Source organism: Bos indicus, chromosome 17, assembly GCF_029378745.1.
Source record: "Bos indicus isolate NIAB-ARS_2022 breed Sahiwal x Tharparkar chromosome 17, NIAB-ARS_B.indTharparkar_mat_pri_1.0, whole genome shotgun sequence".
In the NCBI taxonomy this organism is placed as follows: Eukaryota; Metazoa; Chordata; class Mammalia; order Artiodactyla; family Bovidae; genus Bos; species Bos indicus.
Genome location: NC_091776.1, coordinates 71,505,478 through 71,532,103, shown reverse-complemented (window position 1 = coordinate 71,532,103; position 26,626 = coordinate 71,505,478). Strand labels below are relative to the sequence as shown.

Here is a 26,626-nt window from a genome sequence, read left to right as displayed (position 1 = left end):
TCGCGGCGGGCTCCCCTCAGAAGGCGTGGCTTTGGGCTGCGGTGTTTCTGGGGGGGTCAGCTGTGGTGGGGGGTCAGGACCCGCTGGGAGGAGGAGCCGGGCTGTGCAGGTGGCCCTCCTCTGCCCTGGACGAACCGCTTCCTGAGACGACGAGTCCCCGTCAGACAGCTTGAGGACGTCGGTGCAGGCCGCGTGGCCGCGCAGGTGCTGCCCCAGTCCTGCTGCGTCGGGGGTCCCTGTCTGCTGCCCCACGCCCTCTCCCTTGGGCTCCTGGTTTGTCCGCCCATGGGCCCTTCCCCGTGTCCACTCAGGGAAGGTCCACGCGGCCCGTACGCCCAGGAGCCCCGAGCCCCGGAGACAGGGGCCGGTGTGCCCCACCTGTTCCTCAGCTTTGGGGACAGTGTCATCTCCCTGCTGTCCGTGCTCTGTCAGTCCATGTACTGTGACTTTTCCGCCCAAATGTGAAGAGGCGGACGGTGAGACGGAGCACAGGTGTGGCCTCCCACCCCGTCTCAGGGCCGGGCTGCCTCCCCAGGGTTGCTGGTTGGGCCTCCGGCTCGTAGGGGCCGCAGTGGGGGTCTGGGCTTCGGTCGTTTCGATATGGAAGTTGGTGGTCGGCGCCCTGGGACCTGTGTGTCCGTGGGCTTTGAAGGCTCTGGTGGGCCTCATACCCGGTGCTGCCTGACCGCGGGCCCAGCCACTTCCTGCGGAGCTGGGGTCTGCCGCGCCGCTGAGGCCAGGCACGTAGGCGGCTCTGCTAGGCCGGCCGGTCGCTGGGCAGGAAGTGGGGCGTGCTTCCTCCAGGCCTGCATGAGTGGCCGGGGCGTGGCCTCGCCCATGCGGAGCTGGACACGTCGTCAGGTGCTCCGTCTCTGCTGCCCACAGGCCACCCCTGTCCTGGCTCCTGGTCGGGGCGCCGCACCCCCAGGACTGGGCGGAGGGGTCCTGTGGGGGTCCTGTGACCCGGGCCTCTGTGGGGAGCGTGCGTCGGTGTGTGGGAGTGCGGGGACCCTGCTGTGGGGGCCCTGCCCCCCAGGGGCCGTGGACAGGTAGCCTCCTTCCCATCCTGGTTTCTCCCACTGGCTGCGTCCTGAGATCCCCGGGAGGTCACAGGGGCAGGTTGGCCGTGGTGGTGACTGCGGGCGTTGCAGAGCAGAGGCCGTGAGGCGGCCAGCCCGCCAGGACTGTTGCGTGGTCACGGTGGGGACCAGGGACACGGGGCTCCCGGGCCTCAGCGTGGGGCCTGGCTCTGCCCTCCGCTGGCCGTGGCAGGCCCACCACAGGCTACCGCACTTGCCCAGGAGCTCTCGGCAGGGCTGTGCCCCCGTGGCGCCTCGACCTGGTCCCTTCCGTCAGCACAGTCTAGGCCTCGAACAAGGCCTCCAGGCTGGATTGGCAGCCGCTGGGGGAGTGACCTCCGGCTCGTCACTCCAGCGGGCAGTTTCCGGTGCCTGTGGTCAGGGCCCAGGCGTTCGTTTTGGCAACAGAGCTGGTGTCTACGCCCTGCGGCTTGTCAGGAGCCCCGCCCTGGGCCCCGGCCCCGTGTGGGGTCAGGAGCTAACCGTCTGCACAGGGGTCGGTGGGCAGCCTTGGTGGAGCTCCCTGCAGACACAGGACAAGCTCCGTGACCACTGCTCTGGGAGACGGGCGCGGTGCCCCAGGCGGCCCCTAGGAGGGCGGCCCTGAGACAGCACCCAGGACATGCCAGGCTGGGGGCACTCTCTCTTTAGTTCATGGCATCCTCGTAAAGCGTGTGAATTTCTAAATGTAATCGTGAGTTTCTGCTTCAAAAGCATTCTTGCCAATAAGGGTAAAGGCTACTTTCTGGCTGACCTGCTCTGTCATGTGGTAAGATATTCTGAGGGACCTGTTGCGTCTGTAGTTGGAAACAGTGCAACCTGGAGATGGAGTTGGGTACTTGTCGGAGCCAAGCTGACCCTTGGACACGCGCTGCGGGGGCCTGCCGCCCATGTCGTCGGCTCTGGGTGTCCCCACTGCAGACTGGCGTCCACGCCCTCACTTTGAGGTGGGGCATCCTGTGAGTCGTGGGGTGAGGGGCAGCTGGACACAGCTCTTCCTAACACAGAGCTGCTGCTCCCATGGCCCCTGACACCAGCTGGCCCGGGCCCAGGCCCCCAGCCCACAGCAGGGGCTCGGCTTGCCGGGACTTGAGGGCCTCCACCCCCTCCACCATGACCTGAGGAGCCCGGGGGGGCGGTGTCACTTACGTGCTTTCTTTCTTTTCCTGCAGAACATTGACATCACCAACTTCAGCAGCAGCTGGAACGATGGGCTGGCCTTCTGCGCCCTCCTGCACACCTACCTCCCCGCACACATCCCCTACCAGGAGCTCAACAGCCAGGACAAGGTGCCGGCACGCGGCCGAGCAGGGCAGCGCTTCTGGGGGTGCGGGGGGCGGGCTGCCGGCTCACCTTATGGCTGACGACGCAGGCTCAGGACTTGGCGAGGAGAGTGGTCTGGGCAGCACGACCCACGCCTGGCCAGGCTCCTCCCCATCCGGCCGGTGCCAGCTCAGTGCAGTTCAGTTCACTCACTCAGTCATGTCCAACTGTATGACCCCATGGACTGCAGCACGCCAGGCCTCCCTGTCCATCACCAACTCATGGAGTTTACTCACACTCATGCCCATCGAGTCAGTGATGCCATCCAGCCATCTCATGCTCTGTCGTCCCCTTCTCCTCCCGCCTTCAATCTTTCCCAGCATCAGGGCCTTTTCCAGTGAGTCAGTTCTTCACATCAGGTGGCCAAAGTATTGGAGTTTCAGCTTCAGCATCAGTCCTTCCAGTGAATATTCAGGACTAATTTCCCCTAGGAAGGACTGGTTGGATCTCCTTGCAGTCCAAGGGACTCTCAAGAGTCTTCTCCAACACCACAGTTCAAAAGCATCAATTCTTCGGCGCTCAGCCTTGTTCACAGTCCAACTCTCACATCCATACATGACCACTGGAAAAACCATAGCCTTGACTAGCGGACCTTTGTTGGCAAAGTAATGTCTCTGCTTTTTAATATGCTGTCTAGGTTGGTCATAACTTTCCTTCCAAGAAGTAAGCATCTTTTAATTTCACGGCTGCAGTCACCATCTGCAGTGATTTTGGAGCCCAGAAAAATAAAGTCAGCCACTGTTTCCACTGTTTCCCATCTATTTGCCATGAAGTGATGGGACTGGATGCCGTGATCTTCGTTTTCTAAATGTTGAGCTTTAAGCCAACTTTTTCACTCTCCTTTTTCACTTTCATCAAGAGGTTTTTTAGTTCTTCTTCACTTTCTGCCATAAGGGTGGTGTCATCTGCATATCTGAGGTTATTGATGTTTCTCCCGGCAATCTTGATTCCAGCTTGTGTTTCATCCATCCCAGCATTTCTCATGATGTCCTCTGCACGTAAGTTAAATAAGCAGAGTGACGATATAACCTTGACGTACTTCTTTCCCAATTTGGAACCAGTCTGTTGTTCCATGTCCGGTTCTAACTGTTCTTCTTGACCTGCATATAGGTTTCTCAGGAGGTAGGTCAGGTGGTCTGGTATTCCCATCTCTTTCAGAATTTTCCACAGTTTATTGTGATCCACACAGTCAAAGGCTTTGGCATAGTCAATAAAGCAGAAATAGATGTTTTTCTGGAACTCTCTTGCTTTTTTGAAGATCCAGCAGATGTTGGCAATTTGATCTCTGGCTCCTCTGCCTTTTCTAAATCCAGCTTGAACATCTGGAAGTTCACGGTTCATGTACTGCTGAAGCCTGACTGACTTGGAGAATTTTGAGCATTACCTTACTAGCGTGTGAGATGAGTGCAATTGTGCGGTAGTTTGAAGGTTATTTGGGATTGCCTTTCTTTGGGATTGGAATGGAAACTGACCTTTTCCACTCCTGTGGAAAGGGATTCGATCTGATAGAGCACCTGAAGAACTGTGGATGGAGGTTCATGACATTGTACAGGAGGCAGGGATCAAGACCACCCCCCAGAAAAGAACGGGCTCAGTGCAGCTGAAGCCTTCTGCTGCCCCCAGTGCCCCGCCTCAGGGCCCCTCCTGACCTTCAGATGACTTTGAAGACCCCAAAAGGGGAAAACTATAAGCGTTTCTTACTAGCTTTGGGGGTGTCCAGGCAGCTCAGGCCGACCCTTGTTTGGGGGTCACTGCACAGCTATGAGGGCAGGAGAAGGGCGGGAGGGCCCGGGTGGCGGTCAGCACAGCAGGTGTGGGCGGGCTGGTGGCCCTGCCTGGCCCGCTCACACAACCGTCCCATGGCTTCTCTTCCAGCGGAGGAACTTCACGCTGGCCTTCCAGGCGGCCGAAAGCGTCGGCATCAAGTCCACACTGGTGAGCCCTCACCCTGAGGGGGTGGCTGCCGGGCAGGGCCCTGCGCGAGCTGCAGGGACTCCCTCTGGAGGGTGCGGATGCCCCCCCCGCGCTGTGCACCCTCTGCCTCACACTGAGCACCCGAGGACGGGCCCTGAGCTGGGTGGTCAGGGTCACCATCGGAGGCGCAGCCCAGCAGCCCGGCCTGTGCCACAGTGGAGGACGGAGGCCCAGAGCGCAGGGCGCCCGGGGGCGAGGTCAGGGCGGGGCGGGGCTGCCCTGCTCAGGGCAGACTGTTTCTGTGGGGGCTGCTGCCTCGTCGGCAAGTCTGACTTCAAGGGAGAAAACGCTGCATCCGAGTACAAAGCCCGCCCCCCCCCGCACCCAGAGACACACAGCTTAGCGTGTCCGCAGAGTGAGGGACCCCCCCCGGGGCCAGGTCAGGAGCCCGCAGGGCTGCCTCCCAGTCCGAGGGTGCCTGCCACCTGCCTGGTAGCAACCGGTGGCTTTGAGCGAGTGTTTGCGCTCGTGATTACCCTGCGGGAGTGCCTGCGCAGAGTCCGTAAACGTCTTGCGAGCTCACAGAAGCACGTAGCTGTGAGTGGCTTCTGTTCGATTGTAAACGTAGAGACAGGAGTTGTGGTTATGCAGGGGTTCCCTTATCTGGAAGGTTCACGCCATGTGTAAAGTTCTGATGTCTAAGAAGCACACAGTCCCTCACCCTGACAGCTTCCCGTTGCGGCTCTTCCACTGAGCTCACGCGTGCTCCTTCTCCCCGTCCGGCTGACCTGCACTCCCCGGTGGGGGCCTCCCGGGGCCAGCTCACAGCCCAGGTCCCCGCCCGCTTCCTGGCAGCATCGCCCTCACCTGCAGGCCCCGGGGCCTCCGGACCACGGCTGGGGGCTGTGGGGTGCACATGCGTGGGATGAGCCCCATTGGGCCTGGGCGGGCCCCGGGCACCCGGCGGGGATGGAGCCGCATCCTGCCCTCTGGCGTGTGTGACAGGCGGGGTGGGGCCCAGAGCCTGCGGGCCAACCAGGCTCTAACAGCGTGTCCTTCCCGTCAGGACATCAACGAGATGGTGCGGACCGAGCGGCCCGACTGGCAGAACGTGATGCTCTACGTGACCGCCATCTACAAATACTTCGAGACCTGAGCGCCCGTGGCCCATCACCGGGGCCAGCGCCCGCCGCTCCGTGCCCGGCGAGCTTCCTGCACCCGGCCGCCCGCCCCGTGGGGACTCGGCCCGGGGCACGCAGCTTCCTGCGCCCGCAGCTCCGGGGAGCATCTCAGCCGCCCACCTGAGACCTGGGGTCGGGAGCCTGCCAGGACCCGCCCGCCTCCCGCCCCCAGGCTCCCACTCGCAGACATGTCGGCTGCCCTCCAGCTCCAGGGGCCTGGAAACGGGTGCCGGCTTCAGGGTCCTGACAGAGGAGTCCTCCACAAGCAGTTCTTGAGTTAAAAAGTGTTTTTCTTATGAGCAATATTGGGGGGAAGAGCACCTGTTCTCTCAGTACCAAAGTTAATTCGTTTTACTAAGCATAGCGATGAAACAGCGTCCGGACGTGAGGTGGTGAAAGCCAGGACCAGCGTCACGAGAAACAGGAGGAAAAGCTGAGCGAGCCGAGGCCCAGACACTGCGACTTCAGCCCCTGCGGCGCTCGGACATGGCCTGCCTCCGGTGGGCGGACGGAAGTGCCTTAGCTCTGCGGGCCGGGCCGGTGACCAGCTTCAGCCCGTCCTGGGGCCCGGGAGCCGCTGGGGTGACCCACGTCCAGAACCCAGACTGACACGGGCCCGCATCCCAGGGGCTCAGAGTGAGGAAGCAGCCGGGTGGCGCACGCTGCGGCTCCATGAGGCAGGAGGCTCTGGACCAGGGCACGGACGGGCCGCCAGCCAGGCAGACGTGGCCAGGATGGGCCGCTGGCCCCGCTCGGCAGCTCCGCCTGGGGAGGCTTTGGGTGAAGCGCCACTGTCAGTCGTGAGCAGCGCCCGGCCAGAGCCCAGGGGCCCCCGAGGACGCTTGCCGGCCGCCCTGCCAGGCCTGCCCTTGCGTCTGCTCTGCGGGCGCCGCTGGGCCCGCCCGTGGCCGTCGGGGAGAAGGGCCGCCCTGCACGTCTCTCCCCTCGGCTCCTCTCTCCCACGCTCACGGCGGCCTGCGTGCCTGGCCTGTGGCTGCGATGGAGCCTCTTAAGTGGGGACCGCTTTCCTGTACAGTGGAGACCTCCCGGGGTCTGCAGGCCGCTTGCTTGCTGTCCCTGGTGGCGCCCGCTGCAGGGCCTGGGGTGGGGGCCCCGTGTCCCCTAGGGGAGGGCCCGGCTTCGGCCCAGGGCTGGTGGGGCTACAAGGGGTCTCCCGGGGGCCCTGCTGCCTCTGACGACAGCCCATGTAGCCAGGCCCTCGGTCCGCACGGGGGTCCCATGAGGAGACTGCAGGAGGCCCGTTGGGACTGCGGGCTCTAAGGGGCGGTCTGGATGGCCTGGTCCCGGATGTGCCGCCAGGCCCAGCCTGCCTGCAGCCAGGGTGCCAGGGGCCGCCTGCCTCCTCCCACCAAGCACAAGCTTCCTGCAAAAGGACCCGTGGGCTTTCTCTTGACAACAGGATTCTGCTGACTGATGATACCCTAAATTTTGTTGTATTAAATACTCTTGAATGTATTAAAAGTGTTGTAACACATCGGCTTGGGCTTTTCTGGGTCTCCTTGAACAGGACAGGACGCTCACTGCTTCCAGGGTCTGGCTGTGCCAGGAGGACAGGTGACCCGGAGCCCATGGGCGAGGAGGTGTCCCGGGGCCCGTGGGGGGCCCGCCGTCTGCCTGTGTGGCGGGGGCACGGCCTGGGCAGGCGCTGCTCCGCTGGGCGAGGGCGCCTTGAGGCTTGCTGGGTGTTTTCAGAAGTGTATCTTCTTGGGGATATCTTGAGAATGTATAAAATTATAAAGAAACAAAGCCAGCTCTACCATCACAGTGCCCAAGCAGTCAGCCTTTCTCATGTGGAGGAGCTGAGCCCACGGCACAGCCACACCACGCCTGTTGGTGTGGGGCAACGTGGGCGTCCCTCCCGGGCCCGCGGCCCCTTCCCCACGTCAGAGGCTCATCCAGGGAGGCCCGGAGCCCCCTCTGCTGCTGTCCTGCCGGGGACCATCCCACAGCAGCCAGAGACTGCACTGCAGGCCCTGCTTGAGGCAGCAGGAGGGGAGGCACCACCCTGGGCCCCGGGCGGCGTGGGGCAGACACCCTTCCTGCTGCTGTGCCAGCCTCCTCCACGGGGCTGGGAGGTGTGGGCGCCCCGGGCTCAGGGAGACCTGGCTGTCGCGGGGCTTTGGGGTGCGGGCGCCCCGGGCTCGGGGAGGCCTGGCTGTCCGAGGTGGCCCCTCGGTGTGGGCTCCGAGCCTGCAGGCCCCGGATTCTGTCGGGGGCGAGGAAGGTGAGCAGGGTTCTCACCGGGGCCCAGGTCTCTAGGAAAGCACCGATAGGTCAGGACGGAGCTCTGGGCTTCCTGGTTCTGAGACCTGCCCCGTGGTTGGGAGCCCTTGGTGTCTGGAGGAAGGGCCAGGAACTAGGGGACTGTGGGGGAGGTGTGGGGGCTCTGCCTGCAGGCTGTGCCAGGCCCAGGGCACTGGGGCCCCCAGATGGCGGCGTCTGCGTCCTGTGTGTGTCCAGGGTGGTCAGGGTTTCAAGGAGGGAGCCACCATGAGGTCTGGAGCGTCAGCTGGCAGACCAGGAGGGCCGGGGAGGGGCCTGGAGCCACAGGTCACCAGCACCCATCAAGCAGGACGCAGGGACGCCCGGTCGCCCCCAGGTCTGCCTCCAACTCCCGGGAGGGACCGCCTCTGCAGCAGGGTAAGCCCAGGAAAGGCCCCCGTGCACCCTGCTCCCCGTGAAGCGCAGTGGGGAGCTGCCTGCTGGGGTGGGGCAGCTTCGATAACCTGGCTGCTGCTGCGGGCAGTGCCGGGGCTGCCGTTGTTCAGGACAAGGCCCCGCTTCCACCTGAGCCTCAGGTTCCCCACCCACAGGGACGCGCCCAGATCCATCAGAGGCATGGGGTTCCTGGAGCGCTCACCTCCTGGGCCTGGCCGGAGCCGGGGTCTACAGTCACCTCCCATGTCTGCTCTCCAGGGCCTAGGAGCCCAAGCTGGAGGCCCACGAGGCCCCCGCCTCCACAGTTCCAGAGCCTCCCCCTCGCAGAGGAGGGCTTGGTGGGCACTCGCGACGGCCTGGCAGCTCTCAGGGACCCTGGCCCTAGCACCCTCGGGGTGCTTCACCCCACGTCTGGCCTTCTGCGAGCCGGCCCAGCTGGGGGCCAGAGGCCACACAGGTGCATCGTGGACAGAAACACACAGCCCGTGGGAGTGGGCTGGGGGACATCCCAGCTGGCCCCCCGCCTGGCCCGAGCAGCTGGGCCCGGACGGAAGAGTGGGTGCCCACAGCTTACACAGGCTGGTGTGGGGCTGGGCAGGAACGCCACGGCCCATGAGGGGCCTGCGGGGCACCCTGCCCCCATCACCTTGGTGCGGCCACGGGCTTGCAGGGCTCCCCGGGCTCCCCTGGCCCGGCCCGGCCCTGGAGGAGCGCGCTCAAGGCCTCCAGGTGGCGGGCAGCAGAGGATCGCCGCGGGGGACACAAGACCTGCTGAAGGGCCCCTCTGTGTGCCTGCCTCCTGTCGTCCACTCTGGGCAGAGGCTCGTGGCAAATAACACGGGACCGCAGGAGCAGACCCCCCCACCCCCGCCCCCGCCTCTGCCGGAAGGCTGCCGACCCTGCTGTTTGCAGGGCAGGTGGGTTCCGGTGCCTGGGGAGCTGGCTCTAGGGCTGGAGTCCCACCTGGCCCAGCCCACCACCCCCGTCTTGAGGACACAGCTACCCCAGGCCTGGGGAACCCACGCAGAGGAGGGGCTTCCCACTGGGCCCCGCGGGTGAAATCCGAGGGCTTTGGCCCTCTGGCCCACGCCGGGCTTCAGCCCCTGGGTGCTGGCTGGTGCCAGGCCACACCTGTGGAGGTCGGCAGAAGGCCACTGGGCCCTGGAAGGGAACTGGGGACCCACGCTGGGGGGCTCGGGGGCGAGCGTGACCTGGGGTCGGCTGAGTGTTCGTCCCCGCCTTATGAACCCCCGCCAACCCGTCTGGGCCCCAGGTGACTCTCAGGCAACTCCCTGGGTGTCTGTTGAGTGAGGACTTGAGTGAATGTGGGCCGATGGGTGTGGCCAGGAGGGTTTTGTCCCGCTGTAGGAGTTTGTCCCACCGGAGGGCCTAGAAGCCAGGGAGGGAAGCCGAGCGCCTCCTCCGTGGTCTGAGTGGCACAGCTCCGTGGGCGGCAGGACAGAAAGACAACAGCTGTACTCTACAGGGGAGGCAAGGGGCCCCCCGGGGCCGGCGGGAAAGCCACAGCACCGGGGTCCATGGTGAGTGCCGGGGAGGGGGAGACAGAGCCAGCTGGGCGGGACCAGGGCCCGGGCTGGGGGGTGGGCAAGGGGGCTGAGCCGGGGGTCATGGGGACATGCTCCCGCGCCTCTCCCCTGAGGCCTCAGGGTTCCATCCTGGTTCCCCCAGCCCTCCTCCTCTGCCTCCCTGTGCCTGGGGAGGGGGCCCCTGGACATCAGCGGAGACAGGGAGCAGGGGTCCCCTCTGGCTGAATGGGGCGGGGGACGAACTGGGGAGGCTGCACTCCCAGACGGAGGAGCTCCCGCTTCATCCCGCGCTTCCCCCAGCCCATGGGCTTGCTGCAGAGACAGCTGCCCGCCCCCAACCCAGCCTCCACCCCAGGGGCCAGCAAACAGCGCCCCCACCCCGGGGTTCCTGCAAACCCTTGGCAGTGACACCCTAGCCTCAGAGGACTGGGGTGGCCCTGTGTCTGTCCAGACTCAGGGTGGAAGGGGGCTCCCCTTGAGTGGCTGAGCTGGAGACGGATGGACGTGGGGCGTTCCCATTCCGAATCGACAGAACCCTCCTTGAGGCGGGATTCCAGGGGGTCGAGAAGGCCGAAGGTGATTCCTGCTCCTTCTGCTCAGAGAAGTTGGGGAGGGGGAAGGACCTGACCTGGGGAGGGCTCAGAGGGTGGCATCTTGGACCAGCGCGGGGCCGGCGGGACTCAGGGAGGGCGGGCAAGGCTGGGGACCAGCCCCCAGGACCCTGGTTTGAGGCTGAGCTTTCTCCTTCCGGAACGGGCGCCGCGGAAAGGACCGAGGGGCGCCAGGCACAGGGCACTTCCCGTTGGCGACACGGTGACACGGGGCTGGCGCGCCTGGGACTTCGCGGCGGAGGGGAGCGAGTGCGGGCCTGCGGCCCGGGACGAGAGAATCGTCGGAGGGGACGGGGCAGGTGGCCTGAGCGGACGCGGGAGCCGGGAGCGTGGAGGGCGCGCGGGGGGCGCGAGCCGCGGCACGGGGCGCCCCGGCTCCGCGCGCGGCGGGGCGGGCGGGCGGCGGGGCGGGGCGCGGGCCGCGCGGGGCTGGAAGCCGCCGGCGGGGGGCGCCCGCGGGCGGAGCCGGAGCCCCAGCGACGCCGAGACCGCGGGTGCCGGCGCTCGAGCAGCAGGTCAGTGGGGGCCGCGGGTCTGGGGTCGCAGGCGGGCGGCCAGGGTCGTGGGGCCGGGAGCGCGGGCGGCGCGGACCCCCTCCTTCGGGCGCGCAGCCGCTGTGTCTCTTCCCGCCGCTCCGACAGCCGGTTCGAGGGCTGTGGTCCGCGCCCCGCCGGCGGCGGGCGCGGGGGCAGCTCGGGCGCGCCGCCGGCTCCCCAGCCCGGTCCGGGGGGCGCTGCGCGGACCCCTCCGGGCCGCCCCCCGACTGGACCGGAAGGCGCGCGGGGCAGGCGGCGAGGGGAAGGGGCGAGAGCGCGCGGCCCCGGCGCAGGGGCGGGGGCGGCCCCGGTGCGCCCGGGGCCCCGGGGCCCTCGTCGAGCCTGCGGGGGCCGCAGAGGCCGGCCGGAGCGGAGCGGGCGGCCCCCGCGGGCCGGGACTTCCACAGGCGGAGCGCGCGAGCGTCCCGACGTCCCGGGTAGGCAGGCTGAGCGGACGGCGTCCGAGCGCCTGGGGCGCGGCGAGGGACGGAGCTGAGCGCTGGCCGAGCGCGGGCGCGTCCGGTGGGCGCTGGTGGCGGGAACCGGCCTCGGGGACCCGCCCCGGGGGAGGCCGGGGTGGGGACAGTCCTGGCGGCCCGCTGGGGCCGCCCTGAGCCAAGGCGGAACTGGCGGGAACGGTGGTGGCCCTCGAGGGGCTTGGCTCCGGGTGCCCAGGGGATGGGGGGCCCGGGCCAGCGAGCGGAGATGTCTGCGCTGGGGCGCGGCCACCGCGATGTAGACTTCAGTTTCCCCGACTGTACAATGGGAGGAAGGCGGGGGCCAAGGGCTCCGCGGGGGAGAGGAGAGAAGCTGGGAGCGGAGGGCGTGTCCCCACCCCCTTTTCTCTGTACCGCAGCTGACCCCCGGGGGACGGCTCCTTTCCCCCATTTCAGGAGGCCCCGAGCCTGCTTCCACCCGCGGGACCTGTGCCCCTTTTCTGCGGGGATTCCAGACTGCTCCCCGCCCCCCCCCTGCACCCGCTGTTAGATCCTCCATGTCACTGCCAAGCCCAGCAGGGCTGCCCCGTGTGTCCGGCCCAGGGCCCGCGATGGACGGTTCTTGGGCGCACAGCGGGCCGGGCAGGTGGGGTGCTGTCGGGGGCTCCTCCTCCTGGGGTGGGCTGGAGAGGCTCTGCCCCTGGGGCCGGGCCCCATCCTGAGGTGTCCGCTCCTCCTCGCTCCGCCAGCGTCTTCTGGAGGTCCCCGGGCTCTCCCAGGTCCCGGATGTCACTTGGGCCGCTGGCCCGTCCCCTTAGAGCAGACCGTGTTCTGGGCTGACACGGCCTCCCTCTCCAGTGCTTCAGGAAAGCGGAGGACTGCCCACACACGGCCGGTGGGAGACAAGACTTTGGCCAGGTGAGTCTGTGTGGGCTTGCGCATTTCCTTTCTCCCGGGGTCCTGGGACGTGCAGGCCCCCAGCCAGCCCCCGCCCCAGTCTGCTCCCTAGGAGCCCACAGCTCGAGAGGGCCGTGGGCGGCTTCAGGAGCAGCCGAGATTGAGAGGCCCGGACATCCAGACATTCTGGTCTGGATCCCTCACTGGGCTTCCTGCCCCGGCCAACCTGCCTTCTCATCCTGTGAAACGTGGGATGGTGCGTGCTGGGTTCATGTTCGGGGCTGTGTATGTTGGGTGGTGCAGGGGGGCAGACTGGGGCCTGTGCTTGAGCTGGGAAACCCCGGAGAGAAGCTGTTAGGCTTGCAGGGCTAGGGGGCCATCACAAGAGACCGCTGTCAGCAGAGGGCCAAGTGACTAGCGCCGGGTGGGGAGCAGGCGCTTGGCTCCCGGGCATCGTACCCTGCAAACTGCGGGGCCCTGGGGCGGCCTTGGGCGGCGTCCACCGTGCAGGGCCGTGGCCCCGGGGGCTCGCAGCGCTGATGTGAAAGCTGCGAGAAGCTCTCGTTCCACCTAACCTGCCTGACTCCCAAGCCCCCTGCCTCTGTGAGCTGGGACTGGTCTTGTGGGCTCTGCCTGTCTGCTGAAATCTGTGCACCCGTGAGAGTCCAGGGCAGCAGGGCCAGAGGGCAGGCGAGGGCTTGAAGGCTGGCTTGAAAAGACATTCTGGGCGGTGTGTGTGTCCGGCGGCCCCGAGGAGACCGCGGGCCTCAGGTGCTGAGCTTCTGAAGGATGAGCTCCAGCCCTCAGGCCTGGGGAGTGTGGGCGGCCACAGGAGGGTTTGCCCTGGAAGCGGGAGGGACAGCAGGAGCTTGGAGCTGCAATGCGGGGGGAGACACCCTGCTGGGAGACCCGTGGCCTCCCAGGCGTGGCTGGGAGGAGGCCGGGTCCCCCCATCGCCTCCCACAGTCGTGGGAGGACCCCCTGGGCGTGGAAGCCATGGGATCCTGACAGGGGCGGGAGGGGCTGAGTGGAGGGGGGCTGCCCTTGCTCTAGGGGCAGAGAGGGTGGGGGTCGGGGAGGCAGGGCGCTCCAGCTGTCCAGCCCCCCACCACCCCAACCCTTCCCTGACGCGTCTCTGAGCCTCACACGTCCCCGGAGGGCTCTGCTAGATGGTTCTGGCCCGCACCCGCTCCTGCAGGACAGGCCTGAGTGAGAAGTTGCTGGGCAGGGTCCTTCTGCGGCTCCGACCTCGGTTGCTGCCCTCGTGGGTCCAGCCGTCTGTCCCCTGGAAGAGAGGGTGGGCCTTGGGGTGTGCCAGGCAGAGGCAGGCAAGGGCCACCTGGGTGCCTCCCCTGCTGGCAGGGCGGTGGTTTCTGCCCATCTTCACAGGAGGGTTCGCCTCTGGCTCCTCAGTAGCCTCTGCAAACTGCAGGCGGGGCCGGGGGCCACTGAGGGGTCAGGGAGCCAGCCGCTCTGGCCCACCCACCCCCATCCGCCCCCGGAGCTGTGTCAGCACGTCTCCACGCCTCCAGGCCCAGAGGTGGGTCTGCCTCCCCCACCCCCCATGTGGACACCTCCGCAAGCCCCGGGCACCGCCCCTTGAGCAGGCCAGCCCCCAGCCGGGCCCGCTATGGTCTGTCCCCATTTGGAAAGCACCCCCCACCTTGCCCTCTTTAAGCACAGGAGCCGGTCCTGCCAGTTGAAGATTCGCCTGGGAGGGCTCTGGGAGCCAAGACCCCCCAGGGATGTGCAGAGCCTGGGGGACACCCCTTACTCAGGGTCTCGGAGCATGAGCTGGAGGAACGGGCACCCAGGGCCTTGTGTGAGGAGCGGCCCCTTGGAGGGGGTGTTGGGGAGGTGGCCAGGGGGCGCCATCTAAGGCTGAGGGGCCGGGCCTGCAGCCTGTCCAGCGTAGGCCTGGACCCGAGGGGATGGAGAGGGGCCCTGTGCGTGGCCCCAGGGCCTGCTGTGCGGAAGCCCTGGGGGGTGGGGCCCAGTGCAGGGACTGCCCTCAGCCCTGCCCCTCACCACATCCTGCCCTCAGGCTCCCAGAGCAGCAGCTGCACCCCGGGGGCCCTAGGGGAGGGATCGCCGGCCGGTGCCCACCTGGGGGCTGCCCTTGCCGAGTTCCTCAGGCTGGCAGCCCTGCAGGGCCGGAGGGAGGAGGCCCCCTGGCTCCTCCAGGCAGCGCTGGAGTCACTGCTCTGCCCCCGCTGATGCTTTTGGAGGGGGGCCGGGCGGGTCCCAAGGCCCTGGGGGTTTGGGGGAGGCGCGTGTCCAGACTCGGGGCCCCCCGACGGCCAGCGAGGGGCCCGCGGTTGGAGAGGAGTGCAGCTGCCCACCAAGCCCCCTCCGTGAGACGGAGGTCGGTGTTGCCCAGGCCACCTCAGGCTCTCGCCCTCCTGCTCTGTGAGGCCTGCTTGACGGTCCTCGGCGGTCCTCACGCCCTGACGTTCTCGGCTCGTGTGCGCGTCACACAGCGCACCGTGTGCCTGTCGGTCCCTCTGTGGTTCCCTCCCAGGGTTTTCATTTCTGCCGTGTCTGCATGTTCTTTTCGGTGCTGCCGGGAATTCTCGTTCTTCTTTACGGACGCCTTTCCTTTCCCTCTCTGAAGACCTTAAGTACCTTTGATCGTCGTTTTCAGTTATTGCATTGCCTTCGTCTCTTCTGGAACAAGTCTCTGTATTTTAGCCACTGGTTGCTTATCTGTCTTACGCTTAGTTTTCCTCCCGTGCTTTGAAACTGTGCTTCGCAGGCTCTCGGAGTGGAGCTGAGGTCTTGGAGGTGGAGCATGACCCGCACACCAGCCTGGGCGGCAGCTCTCGGGTCGGCCTCCCGGGACGACAGCGCCTTAAGACCCCGGCCGTGGGCTCGGGCCAGGCAGCGGCTGGCAGCGGGCTCCCTGGGCTCCAGCAGGCAGGGTGCTGCTGGGCACAGGGTCAAGTTCTCAGAAACACTTGCTGAGAAGCTAGTGGAGGGGTCTCAGGCTGGGGCTCTGGAGCCCGGGAAGAGACCCAGCGTGGCTGTGACAGGCCCAGGCGGTACCCCACCCTTCGCGATACTCAGGAGCAGGTGTGCAGGGAGCTGTGTGCTAGCTGCCAGGCACCTCCGTCCAGCAGGCCCTGGGGGCCCACCCGCTACCTGGCCATGCGCAGCACAGAAAGCCTCGCCAGTGGGACGGACGAGGAGCCAGGAAGCGTGTGCGTTTTGATTACACAGAGGTTTTAATCAGAGCGGCCAGACTGGTGAGGGTGAGGAGGAAGGTGGGACGGAGCCTGTCTGCTGGGGAATCCTGTGGGGCTGCCCTCCCCAGGCTTAGCATGCTGCTTCCCTGGCACGTGACTCTGGCCTGCCATGGGATGGCTTCTGCCCTCTGCCCTGTCCCCGGCCGGCGACAATCACAAGGAAATACTGCATCATTAATACTTAATTGCCCCTCTTGGCTAGCGACAGATGACTCAAGGATTAACGAGGGCCAACAGAAAGGGATAGGAAATTGCCAGATCCGGTCCCAGCCCCAGCCCCAACCCTGGGCCCTGGGCCTCCGACCTTCCTGTGGCTCTGGGACGCCTCCGAAGGCGGGGCGGCAGGGAGGCACCCAGAGGCCCCAGGAAGCCTCCTTGCTGCCGTTTTCCATGGGCATTTCCCCAGCAAGGTTCATGGGGGCTCTTAGGCCCCTGCAGCCTCCTTTCCTGAGCTCCCCAGCAGGCTGCTCGAGCCTGGGCTCTGAGGTGGAGTCCAGGGGGAGCCCTGGGACAGCTCAGGTCTGGGTGGTCAGCGTGGGGCTGGAGCCTGGTTCTCCCCAGCTGTGCGCGTTGATTCCCGGTTCACGTCAGTGACGTGTGACTGGCTTGAAACAGGCTGTCACAGGAGCATTGATAAGCAGTAAAGTCCGGCAAAGGGCCCAGGCTGACTTGGGTCTGACGGCAGGGACGCTCTGGCCACCTCCAGCCCGCCTGCCCCGGGCGCCCCTCACGCGCTCCGCTCGGCGCTGGAGGGCCGGGTCTGGCCGACGCCCGGGTGGTCTGTGTGGCCAGGGCTGTGCTTGCAGCTGCGGGAGGCAGACGGGGTGCAGGGGCGCGCTGGCTCCTCGAGGGCCGACCTGGGTGGGAGGGCGCCCCCGGCCCCTGGTGGACGGCAGGAGGGTAGCTCCAGTTTAGAGGCCTGGGCACCCTGGGTGCAGAAGGTGATGGGGACGCCCTGAGGATTAGAGGTCCCGGGAGGCGCTCATGGAGGGCTTGGCTTAGGGGCCCCAAGGCCCTTCCGTGCCAAGCATCCTGGCTCTTGTGGGGTCAGCCAACATCTGGGGCATGAGCTGGCGGTATTCCCCCATCACTGGGGCTCCAAACGAGGCCCAGACAGTCCAGCTTCAGCTCCCCAGAAACACGGTACCAATCTGGGTCAGCCGGCCCCGGGGCCCTCGGTCTGGGAGATGGGCTGGGCCCGAGTCAGGCTTCCAGCGTGGGCCGTGCGCCGCCAACTCAGCTTCCCCGGGAGAGGCCAAGGCAGGGCAAGAAGGATGGCAGGGGGTCGGCAGGAGGCCGGCGGCTCACTGGTGGGGGACACAGGTCCCCGGGACCTGGCGCTGGACCCGAGACGCCCCCCAGAGAGAAGCCTGCCCCTTTGCTCCAGTGGGAGGATGGCGAGACCTGGACGCGGAGCTTCAGCAGCCAGGTGCCCCGGGGGACTGCTGCTTTGGGCTGCCGGCCAGAGGCGCCAAGGGACACCACGTGGCCGGAGGTGGCACTGGGAGGCTCGGTCCGCCCACCTTTGCTGCTGGCCAGCTCTGTAAGCCGCTGGCTGGCACGTGCCCTGTGTTCAACAGGGGCTCGGTGGGACTTGTTTGTAGCAGCTGGCAGGCCTGGGAGAACCCACAGGCTGCAGGGACCCCTCGGTTTGTCAGGGGCTCCGCCTCGTCTCTCCTGCTCCCTGCTGCTGTGTCACGGGGTGCCCACCACCGGCTGCAGCTGCCGGAGGCAGGGGTGGAGCTGTCAGAAGGGAGCTGCGGGGTCCTCTGTCTCAGCACCACAGCACCTCCTGGACTGGTGAGGGGACCCGGCCCTCTGAATGCAGCTAGGGGCCACGAGCAGCCTTCTCCCAAGGTGGCCTGTCCAGCCGATGCCTCGCATCCTGGAGGACAGACGGGCCGGGCAGCCCCCAGCCCTCATGCAGACACCTGTCCCCGCGGCCGGCGGCCACCACTGCCCGTGTGCACCTGGGCCCCCGGCAGGGGGAGCTTGGGGCAGGAGGAGGGTGGACTTGGCACAGGGGACCCTGCCGGGCAGCACGACGGAGTGTGGCAGGGAAGCCAAAGCGGTGGGGAGAGGCCTCTGAGTGTCGGGGGAGCTCAGCGGCCCCTGGGAGGCAGGCTGCTTCTCCAGAGCTGTCGCGGATTCTTGACACCAGGATATTTTGACCGGGTTGGGACGGGGGCAGCTGTTTCACGCGTGCTCATTTCCTGCTCGTAGAATCACGGGTGAGAGCCTAAATGGCCCCCAGAGGCGACAAGGGTCCAGCCTTCCCACTGTGTCAGTGGGGAAACCGAGGCCGGTGCCCGCCGAGGCCGGTGCCCGCCGAGTCCTGGCTGAGCACCCCAGCGGGCGGGCGGAGGAGCGGGCTGGCAGCGGGCGTGGGAGGAGGCAGCGGGCGGGGCTGAGGAGCGCCCCGCCCAGACGCGCCTCCGCGGGCGGGGGCTGCTGGGGGCGGGCCCCCTCCGAGCGCTCCGGCACCCCTGCACTCCCAGTGGGGCGCCCCGCAGGGCGAGCGCGCGGGGCCTCTGGGCAGCTCCCGGCTCTCAGGGACGCTGGGCAAGGAGGGTGGTCCCGGCAGACCCAGGGGTTTCCAGGAGGGGGGGGGGGGGGCTGCCACAGAAGGCTCGGGAAGCGAGCTGAGCCCCGGGGGCGACAGAAGCGATTCACCTCTGCGAGGTTTTGCTCCTCTGGGAGAAAAGCACTCGGGCTGACCCCCGCCTTCCCCGAGGGCCGGGCAGGGTGGGTCGTCCTCCGGCCGGTGCCTGCCTGTGGGGGGCTGCCGGGTATCTCTGGCCGTGCCCGGAGGTCCAGCTCCTCACGAGGCTTCTCCCTTGGCAGGTGTCTCAGGACCTGAAGCAGAGCTGAGATGCCACCGGAGCGCCTGCAGGGCGTCTGCGTTCTGGAGCCGCGCCGCGGGCGGTGAAGCGTGCTGGGGGAGCCCCCGACCGACGGCAGGGTCGCCCCGCTCCTGCGAAGAAGGGGCTCGGGGCCTGGGGGGGCCGGCCGTGCCGCAGCTATGGACGGAGCGCTGGCGCGGCCCGCGTCCTCGCTGAGCCCGCCCGCCGGCCGCCGCGCGCGCCATGTCCGGCTTCTCAGTGTACATCGCGGTGGAGCTGGCCATCGCCGTGCTGGCCATCCTGGGCAACGTGCTGGTGTGCTGGGCGGTGTGGATCAACAGCAACCTGCAGAACGTCACCAACTACTTCGTGGCGTCGCTGGCGGCAGCCGACATCGCCGTGGGGGTGCTCGCCATCCCCTTCGCCGTGACCCTGAGCACCGGCTTCTGCGCGGCTTGCCACAGCTGCCTCTTCTTCGCCTGCTTTGTCCTGGTGCTCACGCAGAGCTCCATCTTCAGCCTGCTGGCCATCGCCATTGACCGCTACATTGCCATCCGAATCCCGCTCCGGTGAGTCCTGCTCCCCGGGGGTGCCTCGTGCCGGGGGCTGCACCCCTGAGGGGCTGTGCCGGGGGTCAGGGTGAACCAGGGATCAGGGTGAACTTGGGGGTCAGGGTGAACTCGGGGGTCACGGTGAACAGGGAGTCAGGGTGAACTCGGGGGTCAGGGTGAACTCGGATCAGGGTGAACCCGGGGGTCAGGGTGAACCTGGGGGTCAGGGTGAACTTGGGGGTCAGGGTGAACCGGGGGTCAGGGTGAACAGGTGTCAGGGTGAACTCGGGGGTCAGGGTGAACTTGGGTCAGGGTGAACCAGAGGTCAGGGTGAACTCAGGTCAGGGTGAACCGGGGGTCAGTGTGAACTTGGGGGTCAGGGTGAACCAGAGGTCAGGGTGAACTCAGGTCAGGGTGAACCGGGGGTCAGTGTGAACTCGGGGGTCAGGGTGAACCAGAGGTCAGGGTGAACTCGGGGGTCAGGGTGAACCAGAGATCAGGGTGAACTCGGGGGTCAGGGTGAACTGGGGGTCAGGGCTTGGCATGGTGTCATTGTGTTCAGCCGGGGCCGTGGGGCTGCCCAGGGCCTGGCACGGCCGGCAGTCGTGGCATGCTGGCTGATAGCCGCGGGTGTGGGCCAGGCTGGTCCTCCCCAGGGCACCCAGGAGAGTCTGTCGTGCTGCAGCTCTTGGTGAGCCGTGTGTCCAGGCCTGGGGGTGGCTGCGTCTGGGCCTCCGGTCACAAAGCGTGATGCTGGGGTGGGGTGGGCCCCACGGGAAACCACGGGCCTCGGCTAGAAGCCACCTTCTTCCAGCCCCTCCGGGCCAGCCTGCACTTTGCAGGTTAGGAAAATGACCCTGAGGGGAAGTGACTCGGCCAGATGCCTCGGGTGAGTCATCTGGACCTCTATGCAAATCATGCTTCTCCCTCACGGCCTGGTTGGGGCTGGTGGGGTTTTCCTGGTGAAACTCTTGTGAAATGACTTCAGGCGAGTGTTGTGGAAACAAAGACTCTCCCCGAGGCTGAGTTCACTTAAAAGCAGCCTCCACCTACACCACCACCGACCCAGAGGGGGTCGGGGGGCTTCGGGCCTGCCTCCCTGCCCCTCCGTTCTGGGACTGAGCCCCACAACCTTGATGGTGGCAGGCCCGAGGGAGGTGGTGAATACTAGCAGGTGGCGCCTGCTTACGGAGCAGCCCCACGCTGGGCTGAGGGCGCCTGGCCGGGCCGGGGAAGAGGCTTGATGAGCAAGTGGAAATGTCGAGTGTGGAACCCGAGGGCACGCTCAGAGGTCATTTCTTCCCATCATCTGGGTGGGAAAACAAGACTGAGAAGCACCAGCCCCCAGGGCCGCGCAGCAAGCTGGCAGCACAGCCGGGCTGGGTCTGGGAAGGAGTGCGCCTGCCGCCCCGTGACTGCGGTCCTTTGCGGGATTGCTCACAGGGCGGCCCCAGGCCCCCAGGTCAGGCGGCCGTCACTGCCCCGGGCTCTCGGGGGCCAGCACACGCCCACATCCTGCTGCTCAAACAAAGGAGGACCCGGGCCTGCGTGGCCATCCAGGGATGCCGTGTCCCGGGAGAGCCTAGGACCCTCGTCAGAAGGAAAGGCGACCCCGGCCCTAACCGAGGACCAGCCTGAATGGCGGGCTGGAGTCCAGGCTGGTCCAGGACACAGAGGCTGGTCTGACTGACGTCCCTTTCCAGGCCAGGGCCAGTGTGGGCCTGATGCATGCAAGGGACGGCAGGTCTGGGGGCGATCAGGGTTAGCCGCTGATCACGAGAGAGGCCTGTGGCTTCTTGTCGGTTCTCTGAGAGTCACAAATCCCAGCCTCCTCCCCGGCGCAGGCGCGTGGCCCGTGCTGTGACAGTGGGGGGTCCGCTGCCCCTCTCTGGGCCCGTTTTCCATCCGTCCCAGGGGCCGAGGGTTTGAGGGCCCAGTGAGTGGACTGGAGTGGTGGGGCCCTGCGGGAGGATGGCAGGAGGGTGGATGGGGATTCAGGCCTTTCTGAAGCTGCTGGAGGCTCAGAGCCATGGGCCTGGCCACACCTCCCCAGCCCCACGCCCTTCAAGAGCGGGGCCTAGTCCCACCCCGACCCCGGCCGTCTGAGCTGCGCGAGGCAGGGCTCTGGAGGGGCCGGCCTGGCTGCCGGGTCAGGCGGCCGCAGGCTGGAGGAGGTGATATGCGTCCCTCCGGGCCGGGCGCTAGCGCCGCCAGGATGTGAGCTCACGTCTCCGCTCATCCCGGCCAGCGGCGGCTGTGACCCTCCTGTTGCGCAGGAGGATGCCAGCGGCCGCTCTGAAGGAAAAGTGTCTCCTGACCCTGGGACTCAAGGGCCCTGGGATGTGAGGGCCGGGGGACAAGGCGTGGAACGGTGTCTGCTGGGGCGCCCGAGGACAGGCCGGGCGTGAGGGGACGAGACAGAGGCAGGCGGGAGCCCGGAGCTCCGGGCAGTTCCGGGGGCTGCCCGGCTCGGGACACCTGTCCCTGCCCCCTCCCGTGGGAAGCCAGCCCGGCCCGTGTGCCATTTCTTGCTCCGCTCAGGAGGCCCACTGGCTGCTCTGAAGTCCAGCCGCTGACGATGCTCTAAGGTGCCCGTCCCCAAGCCCGCACCATTCACCGTTAATTTCTCTTTAAAAACGAAGAATGCAGCTTCAGAAAGATCTCCATATGCCTCCTGAGTGCAGGGCCTGCCCAGGGGTGGGGACAGGCGCTCTCCATATCCCCCACGGACAGACTCCCAGGGGAACTCCAGGGCCGCCTCCCTCCTCTCTCGTTAACCCCCACAGACCCTGGGGAGCAGTCTCCTCGTGGGGCAGCAGAGTCCCGGGCCCGGGTGCTGGATCGCCCCAGAGGTCAGACCCGAGCACCCTGGCTTCTGAGTGGGTGCTGGAGAGGGCGCTCCCTGCAGGGCATGACACCAAGCCTGCGGGGGCGTACCGGTGCTGGGGGGCAGGTGTCACGGGGGGCCCCACCTGGACGGACGCCCCGGGGAAGGAAGGAGCCTGCGGGCAGGCCCTGGGCAGGGAGAGGGGACAGGTGCACGGGCCCACGGGGCTTGTGCGGCGGCTCAGGCCTGCCCGAGCCTGAGAGGGAGGGTGGGTTCCAGCCGTGAGCCGCAGGCGCCTTTGGGCTACTGGGAAGGCTCTGCTTTCTCCCGACCAAAGGGCAGGTGTGCAGTGAGTCCCACCGAGAACTGGGGGGCATGACTGGATCAGAGGGCAGCCCCCAGTGGGAGAGACGGGGGCCCCCAGCAGGGTCAGCACACAAAGTGTGGGGGGGTGCCAGCGCCCCGCGACGCCTCCGGGCCCCCAGGACCACGCAGCGCTGGCTGGCCTGGGCACACCCCCGTCCAGCAGGCAGGCAGGCTGTCTGAGGCCCCGTGGGGCAGGACGCGACCACCTCAGTCACAGACACAGCCCAGGGGCTGCCGCTGGGCCAGGCTGGGGCGTGGCCGTGGCTCCCCGTTTGAGCCCAAACATTGACCCGGTCCCCTGGGAGCCTAAGAGGCTTTCTTTTGAGTAACAAGATTAATCTGTCTGGGCGCTCCTTGAATAAAGAACTGCGCGTATTGAAAACATCAAAAGGAAGAGCAGCAAGCACGGTGAGGGGCTGCGCCCCCCCCGCCTTCCGGGAAGGCAGGGCCGGGGCTCCTCCAGACATCCTCTGCCCACAGACGGGTGCCATCAGCGTCTGCTCCTGCCCCCAGGAGGGGCTTCCCTTACAGGATGCAGCGGCAGACTTCCTCTCCTGGGTCTCCTCGTCTGCATGGAGACAGCTGGACAGCGTGGGCTTTTTAAACCGTGTCCCCAGCAGCCTTCACGCTGAGCCCCGGCTTCCCCGGCACCCCCCAAGTTCATTTACTCAGGGAATACCAGTCAGCCTCCTCTCCCTCAGCAGCTGCGCGCTGGGACTGCAGCTGAGGTTCACTTCTGCTGATTGCAGGAGGGCCACCCCTGCCCGAGGCAGCCCATGTCTCCTGTGAACAGCTCCCTTACCCTGAACCACACCCACCTGCCTGTGGTGTCCACCCACTGACCCTCTGTCCTGCCCTCATGGGACAGTGCTCCAGGCCCCGCGGTCTTAGCCCCGTTTTAAGACGAGGAAACTGGGGCACCGAGTAACAGAACATGGCTAAGCAAGAACGCACCAGCGCTAGGCCCCAGAGAGGGGTATGCTTTGCTTCCGAAAGATGGCAACATTAAAACAGCCTCCTATTCAGTGAGACTATTTAAATCACTGTTTGCGGAGTACTAGAAGCAGTGCCTAGCACACAGCAAGTGCTACCTAAGAATTAAGTGGGAAAAAAATAATAACCTCTGGCCTTACATTTGAAGCTCCAGAACCGGAAATCGGGCAGTGTAGGCTTTCTGTGGCGTGGGAGAACTGGGCAAGCCCGTGACCCTCTTCCTGCCAGAGGCACCCAAGCCCGCGCTGACTGGGGCCGCAGAGCTCGGGAGAGTGGGGTCCCGCTCGGGCACTGTGTGGGCTCAGAACTGACAAACTCACCTTGGCCCGAGCAGCCTCCGGGCTCCTGGCGTGTCCACGGCAAGGCCACGCCTCTCCTGGGGTCTCAGAGGAGAATGAGGGGTTCGATGAGAGATCAGAGGTACCAGCTTTTCTTTTTCCCTTAATGTGAATCAGCTGACAAAATTTAACCCGTGAGCGATTTTACCCAGAACAGTGGGCTCTGGCCCCCGAGATCCTGCAGCGCCGGGCAGGCGTGTGTGGCGGTGAGGGCACGGGGTGGGGGCGGAGCGGTGTCTGGAGCCTCCTGCGCACTCGGTGACGCGCAGCAGCCCGCCGGCCTTGCGCCTGTGTGACCTGCAGGCCCCCGGGTCTGCTCCCCCTTGAGCTAGTTTCTGCAGATACTTCCAATCCTGGAATTAAGGGAAGCGAGCTTCCCCTCGACACCTGTTACAGCTCTCTCAGTGATGGTGATGCAGAGATGGACACAGGATCCACGGGGCCCCCAGCCTTGGGAGCCCAGCTTGGGTGGGATTCGTTGCACTTGATACTCCTCTGGGAAGACAGCTGACCTGAACTTTAAAGGGATGGGTCGGGTTTACTGGTAGAGGTGTTGGGGAACCAAAACCCTGGAACGCAGCTCATCCCTCGGAACCCTGAGGCCGCCCTCCTCAGTCTGGCAGATGAGTTTTTTCTGCCTGTTCTTTAAAATCTCTGCCGTCTTTTTTTCAAACTGATTTATTTGGCTGCTCCGGGTCTCTTGTGGCACGTGGGATCTAGTTCCCTGACCGGAGATAGAACCCAGGTCCCCTGCATTGGGAGCTTGGTGTCTTACCCATGGGGCCACTAGGGAAGTCCCTGCCTTCTCTTTTCCTTGGTGTCACCTTCTGGGCGGGCGGGTCCAGCCTCTCCCCAAGTGTGGAGCCCTCCAGAGTATGGAGTCATTCGGGCCAGATTACTTCTCTCTGGACCTTAGGATCTTGGGCAACTGCGTCCTCTTGAATGTGAAGGCTGCTGTGCAAACGTTAAGACATCCAGACCCCTCTCCAGAGGGCTCTGGGCAGATTTGGAAGAGAGATGAGCATCTCATCTGGCCTGGGACCTCCACCCTTCCCCTCCCCTCCTGTGCTGCCTCTCCCTGGGGGGGCTTCTGGGGATCCCAGGTAAAGTAAGAAAGGAACAGCATGGAGCACAGGAGGTGTGACCCTCTGACAGGCTGGATCTGGCTGGTGCTGTCTCCAGCCAGTGACCACCCTCCAGGGCATTCCCACACTACAAGGAAATGCATTCTCGCAGCACCCAAGATCAGCATGGAGGTTATAACTTCTCCCCTCCCCCTTCCCAAGTCACATTAGCCCCTTCAAACCAAACCAAGTCAAGGAGTACAGCCATCAGAGGACACTGAGGCCAGGCGGCAGGAACCGCCTGGCCCAAGACCTCGGGGCCAGTGGACGGGTCGGGCGGCAGGTGCCCAGGCTCCTCTCTGATGCGGGTCCCCTCTCCCCAGGTACAACGGCTTGGTGACGGGCACGCGTGCCAAGGGCATCATCGCCGTCTGCTGGGTGCTGTCCTTCGCCATCGGCCTGACCCCCATGCTGGGCTGGAACAACTGCAGTCAGCAGGAGAGCCGGAACAGCTCCCAGGTCTGCGGGGAGGGCCAGGTGGCCTGTCTCTTCGAGGACGTGGTGCCCATGGGCTACATGGTCTACTACAACTTCTTCGCCTGCGTGCTGCTGCCGCTGCTGCTCATGCTGGGCGTCTACCTGCGCATCTTCCTGGCGGCGCGGCGGCAGCTGAAGCAGACGGAGAGCCAGCCGCCGCCCCCGGGGGAGCGCCCGCGGTCCACGCTGCAGAAGGAGGTGCACGCCGCCAAGTCGCTGGCCATCATCGTGGGGCTGTTCGCCCTGTGCTGGCTGCCCCTGCACGTCATCAACTGCTTCACCTTCTTCTGCCCCTCGTGCGGCCACGCCCCGCCCTGGCTCATGTACCTGACCATCGTCCTCTCGCACGGCAACTCGGTGGTGAACCCCTTCATCTACGCCTACCGCATCCGCGAGTTCCGCCACACCTTCCGCAGGATCGTGCGCAGCCACGTGCTGCGGCGGCGGCGGCGGCGCGAGCCCTTCAAGGCGGGGGACCCCGGCGCCCGCGCGCTGGCGGCTCACGACCCGGAGCGCGTGGGCCTCCGCCTCAACGGCCACCCGCCCGGGGGCGTCTGGGCCAACGGCAGCGCCCCCCGGCCCGACGGCCCCGCCCTGGCGCTGCCCAGCGCGGGCGGCGCCCGCGGGTCCCAGCGGGACGCGCGCGTCCCGGACGTGCAGCTCCAGGGCCGGCGCCCAGAGTCCCCGGGCCTCGGGGGTCCCCGGGGCAGAGCAGGAGTGTCCTGAGGGCCCGCCGAGCGCGCCCCTTCGGAAGGGAAGGGACGTTCTCCTCCCGCGTGGGAGGCCCCGTCGTGCTGGGAGCGGAGTGCATGTGCGGAGACCCCCTTTCTCGCGCTCGGTTCCCACTTTGGACCGAGGAGGGCGCCCCCCAGCGGCCGGAGCGGCGTGAGGCCCGGCAGGGAGGGTCTGGAGTCCGCGGAGGCGGCCCTGCACCAGGCCAGGGCCGGTCCCCAGCCGCTGAAGCACCGCCAAGCGCCGCCGCGTCTCTGCAGAGCAGGCTGGCTGGCCCGAGGCTGGGGAATGGCCTCACAGGGCCCCTGCACACTCACCCGCTCCTCGGGCTTTCCACGGGTTCAGAGCTGCTGTGCTTGCTGGCGGCGTTGGACTGTTTCGTTTTTCCAGTAGAAAACGAAGGCCTGAGGAGACCCTTTTTATTTTACCTTCCCTCCCTGGCTGCTGGCTCCGTTTCGGTCCTGCTGCTAACCTGGCCGCAGGCGCCCCCACTGCCCTGAGCGGCCGCGCGTCCCCTTCGAGGACGGGGGTTGGAGCCGAGGGGGCCAGGGCCGGCCAGCAGGGGTGAGTCTAGGTGGCTTAGAGCTTCCCCGGGCAGAGGCCCTCTCTAACTGCCTTGCCTTCTGAAGGGAATATTATTTTGTTGTTTTTTTCTGAGACAAAATAAAAGTGAGCCACGTCGTGTTTCAAGCTCGTCCCATGAGAACGGTGTCTGAGTTCCTTTCCCTGCCCACAGTCCGGCCTACTACACACCTGTGGGTCTGTGTTGCAGGTGTGGGATAGACAGCCTGCCTGGGGCCGCGGTGGGTGGGTGGGCTCCGGGGAGCCCCTCTTCCTCCGGAGCGGGCTGTCTGCTTGCAGCGAAATCCACAGGTCCATGTGCAGTCCCAAAGGAAGGAGGCGCCCTCCCGGGTCCCCTCAGCATG

General features: G+C 66.3%; 3 protein-coding genes across 17 annotated transcripts in view; 2 read left to right on the top strand and 1 right to left on the bottom strand.

Annotated features, from left to right (window-relative positions):
- The window catches only part of SPECC1L (sperm antigen with calponin homology and coiled-coil domains 1 like), an 85,759-nt gene extending 78,767 nt beyond the window's left edge, over positions 1 to 6,992 (top strand). For 8 of the 9 annotated variants that reach the window (XM_070769956.1, XM_070769954.1, XM_019977529.2 and 5 more), the window contains 3 exons: positions 2,252 to 2,368; positions 4,278 to 4,337; positions 5,383 to 6,992. In XM_070769956.1, the coding sequence (XP_070626057.1) occupies positions 2,252 to 2,368; positions 4,278 to 4,337; positions 5,383 to 5,472 (267 nt within the window). In that variant the 3' untranslated portion in view covers positions 5,473 to 6,992. Of the gene's footprint in view, positions 1 to 2,251; positions 2,369 to 4,277; positions 4,338 to 5,382 lie in introns of those variants that run through there. The other variant, XR_011561257.1, reaches the window with a different exon arrangement.
- Positions 6,993 to 10,362: 3,370 nt separating this feature from the next.
- On the bottom strand, positions 10,363 to 15,865 carry LOC139176670 (basic proline-rich protein-like). The gene is made up of 7 exons (XM_070768939.1): positions 15,754 to 15,865; positions 15,001 to 15,164; positions 14,311 to 14,349; positions 13,868 to 13,960; positions 13,453 to 13,630; positions 11,852 to 12,120; positions 10,363 to 11,625 (listed from the first exon to the last, which is right to left on the bottom strand). Exons 1-7 carry the CDS (start codon positions 15,863 to 15,865, stop codon positions 10,363 to 10,365), a joined length of 2,118 nt encoding a protein of 705 aa, XP_070625040.1.
- On the top strand, positions 10,730 to 26,390 carry ADORA2A (adenosine A2a receptor). Of its 7 annotated transcripts, none has more exons than XM_070769950.1 (5): positions 10,917 to 11,392; positions 11,764 to 11,953; positions 12,166 to 12,225; positions 18,294 to 18,861; positions 24,815 to 26,390. In XM_070769950.1, exons 4-5 carry the CDS (start codon positions 18,536 to 18,538, stop codon positions 25,692 to 25,694), a joined length of 1,206 nt encoding a protein of 401 aa, XP_070626051.1. In that variant the 5' UTR covers positions 10,917 to 11,392; positions 11,764 to 11,953; positions 12,166 to 12,225; positions 18,294 to 18,535; the 3' UTR covers positions 25,695 to 26,390. The 7 variants fall into 7 exon arrangements, with proteins under 7 accessions (XP_070626053.1, XP_070626048.1, XP_070626052.1 ...); XM_070769946.1 differs by having other exon boundaries at positions 12,057 to 12,225; XM_070769947.1 differs by lacking the exons at positions 10,917 to 11,392; positions 11,764 to 11,953 and adding an exon at positions 10,780 to 10,849 and having other exon boundaries at positions 12,057 to 12,225.
- Positions 26,391 to 26,626: the final 236 nt, after the last annotated feature.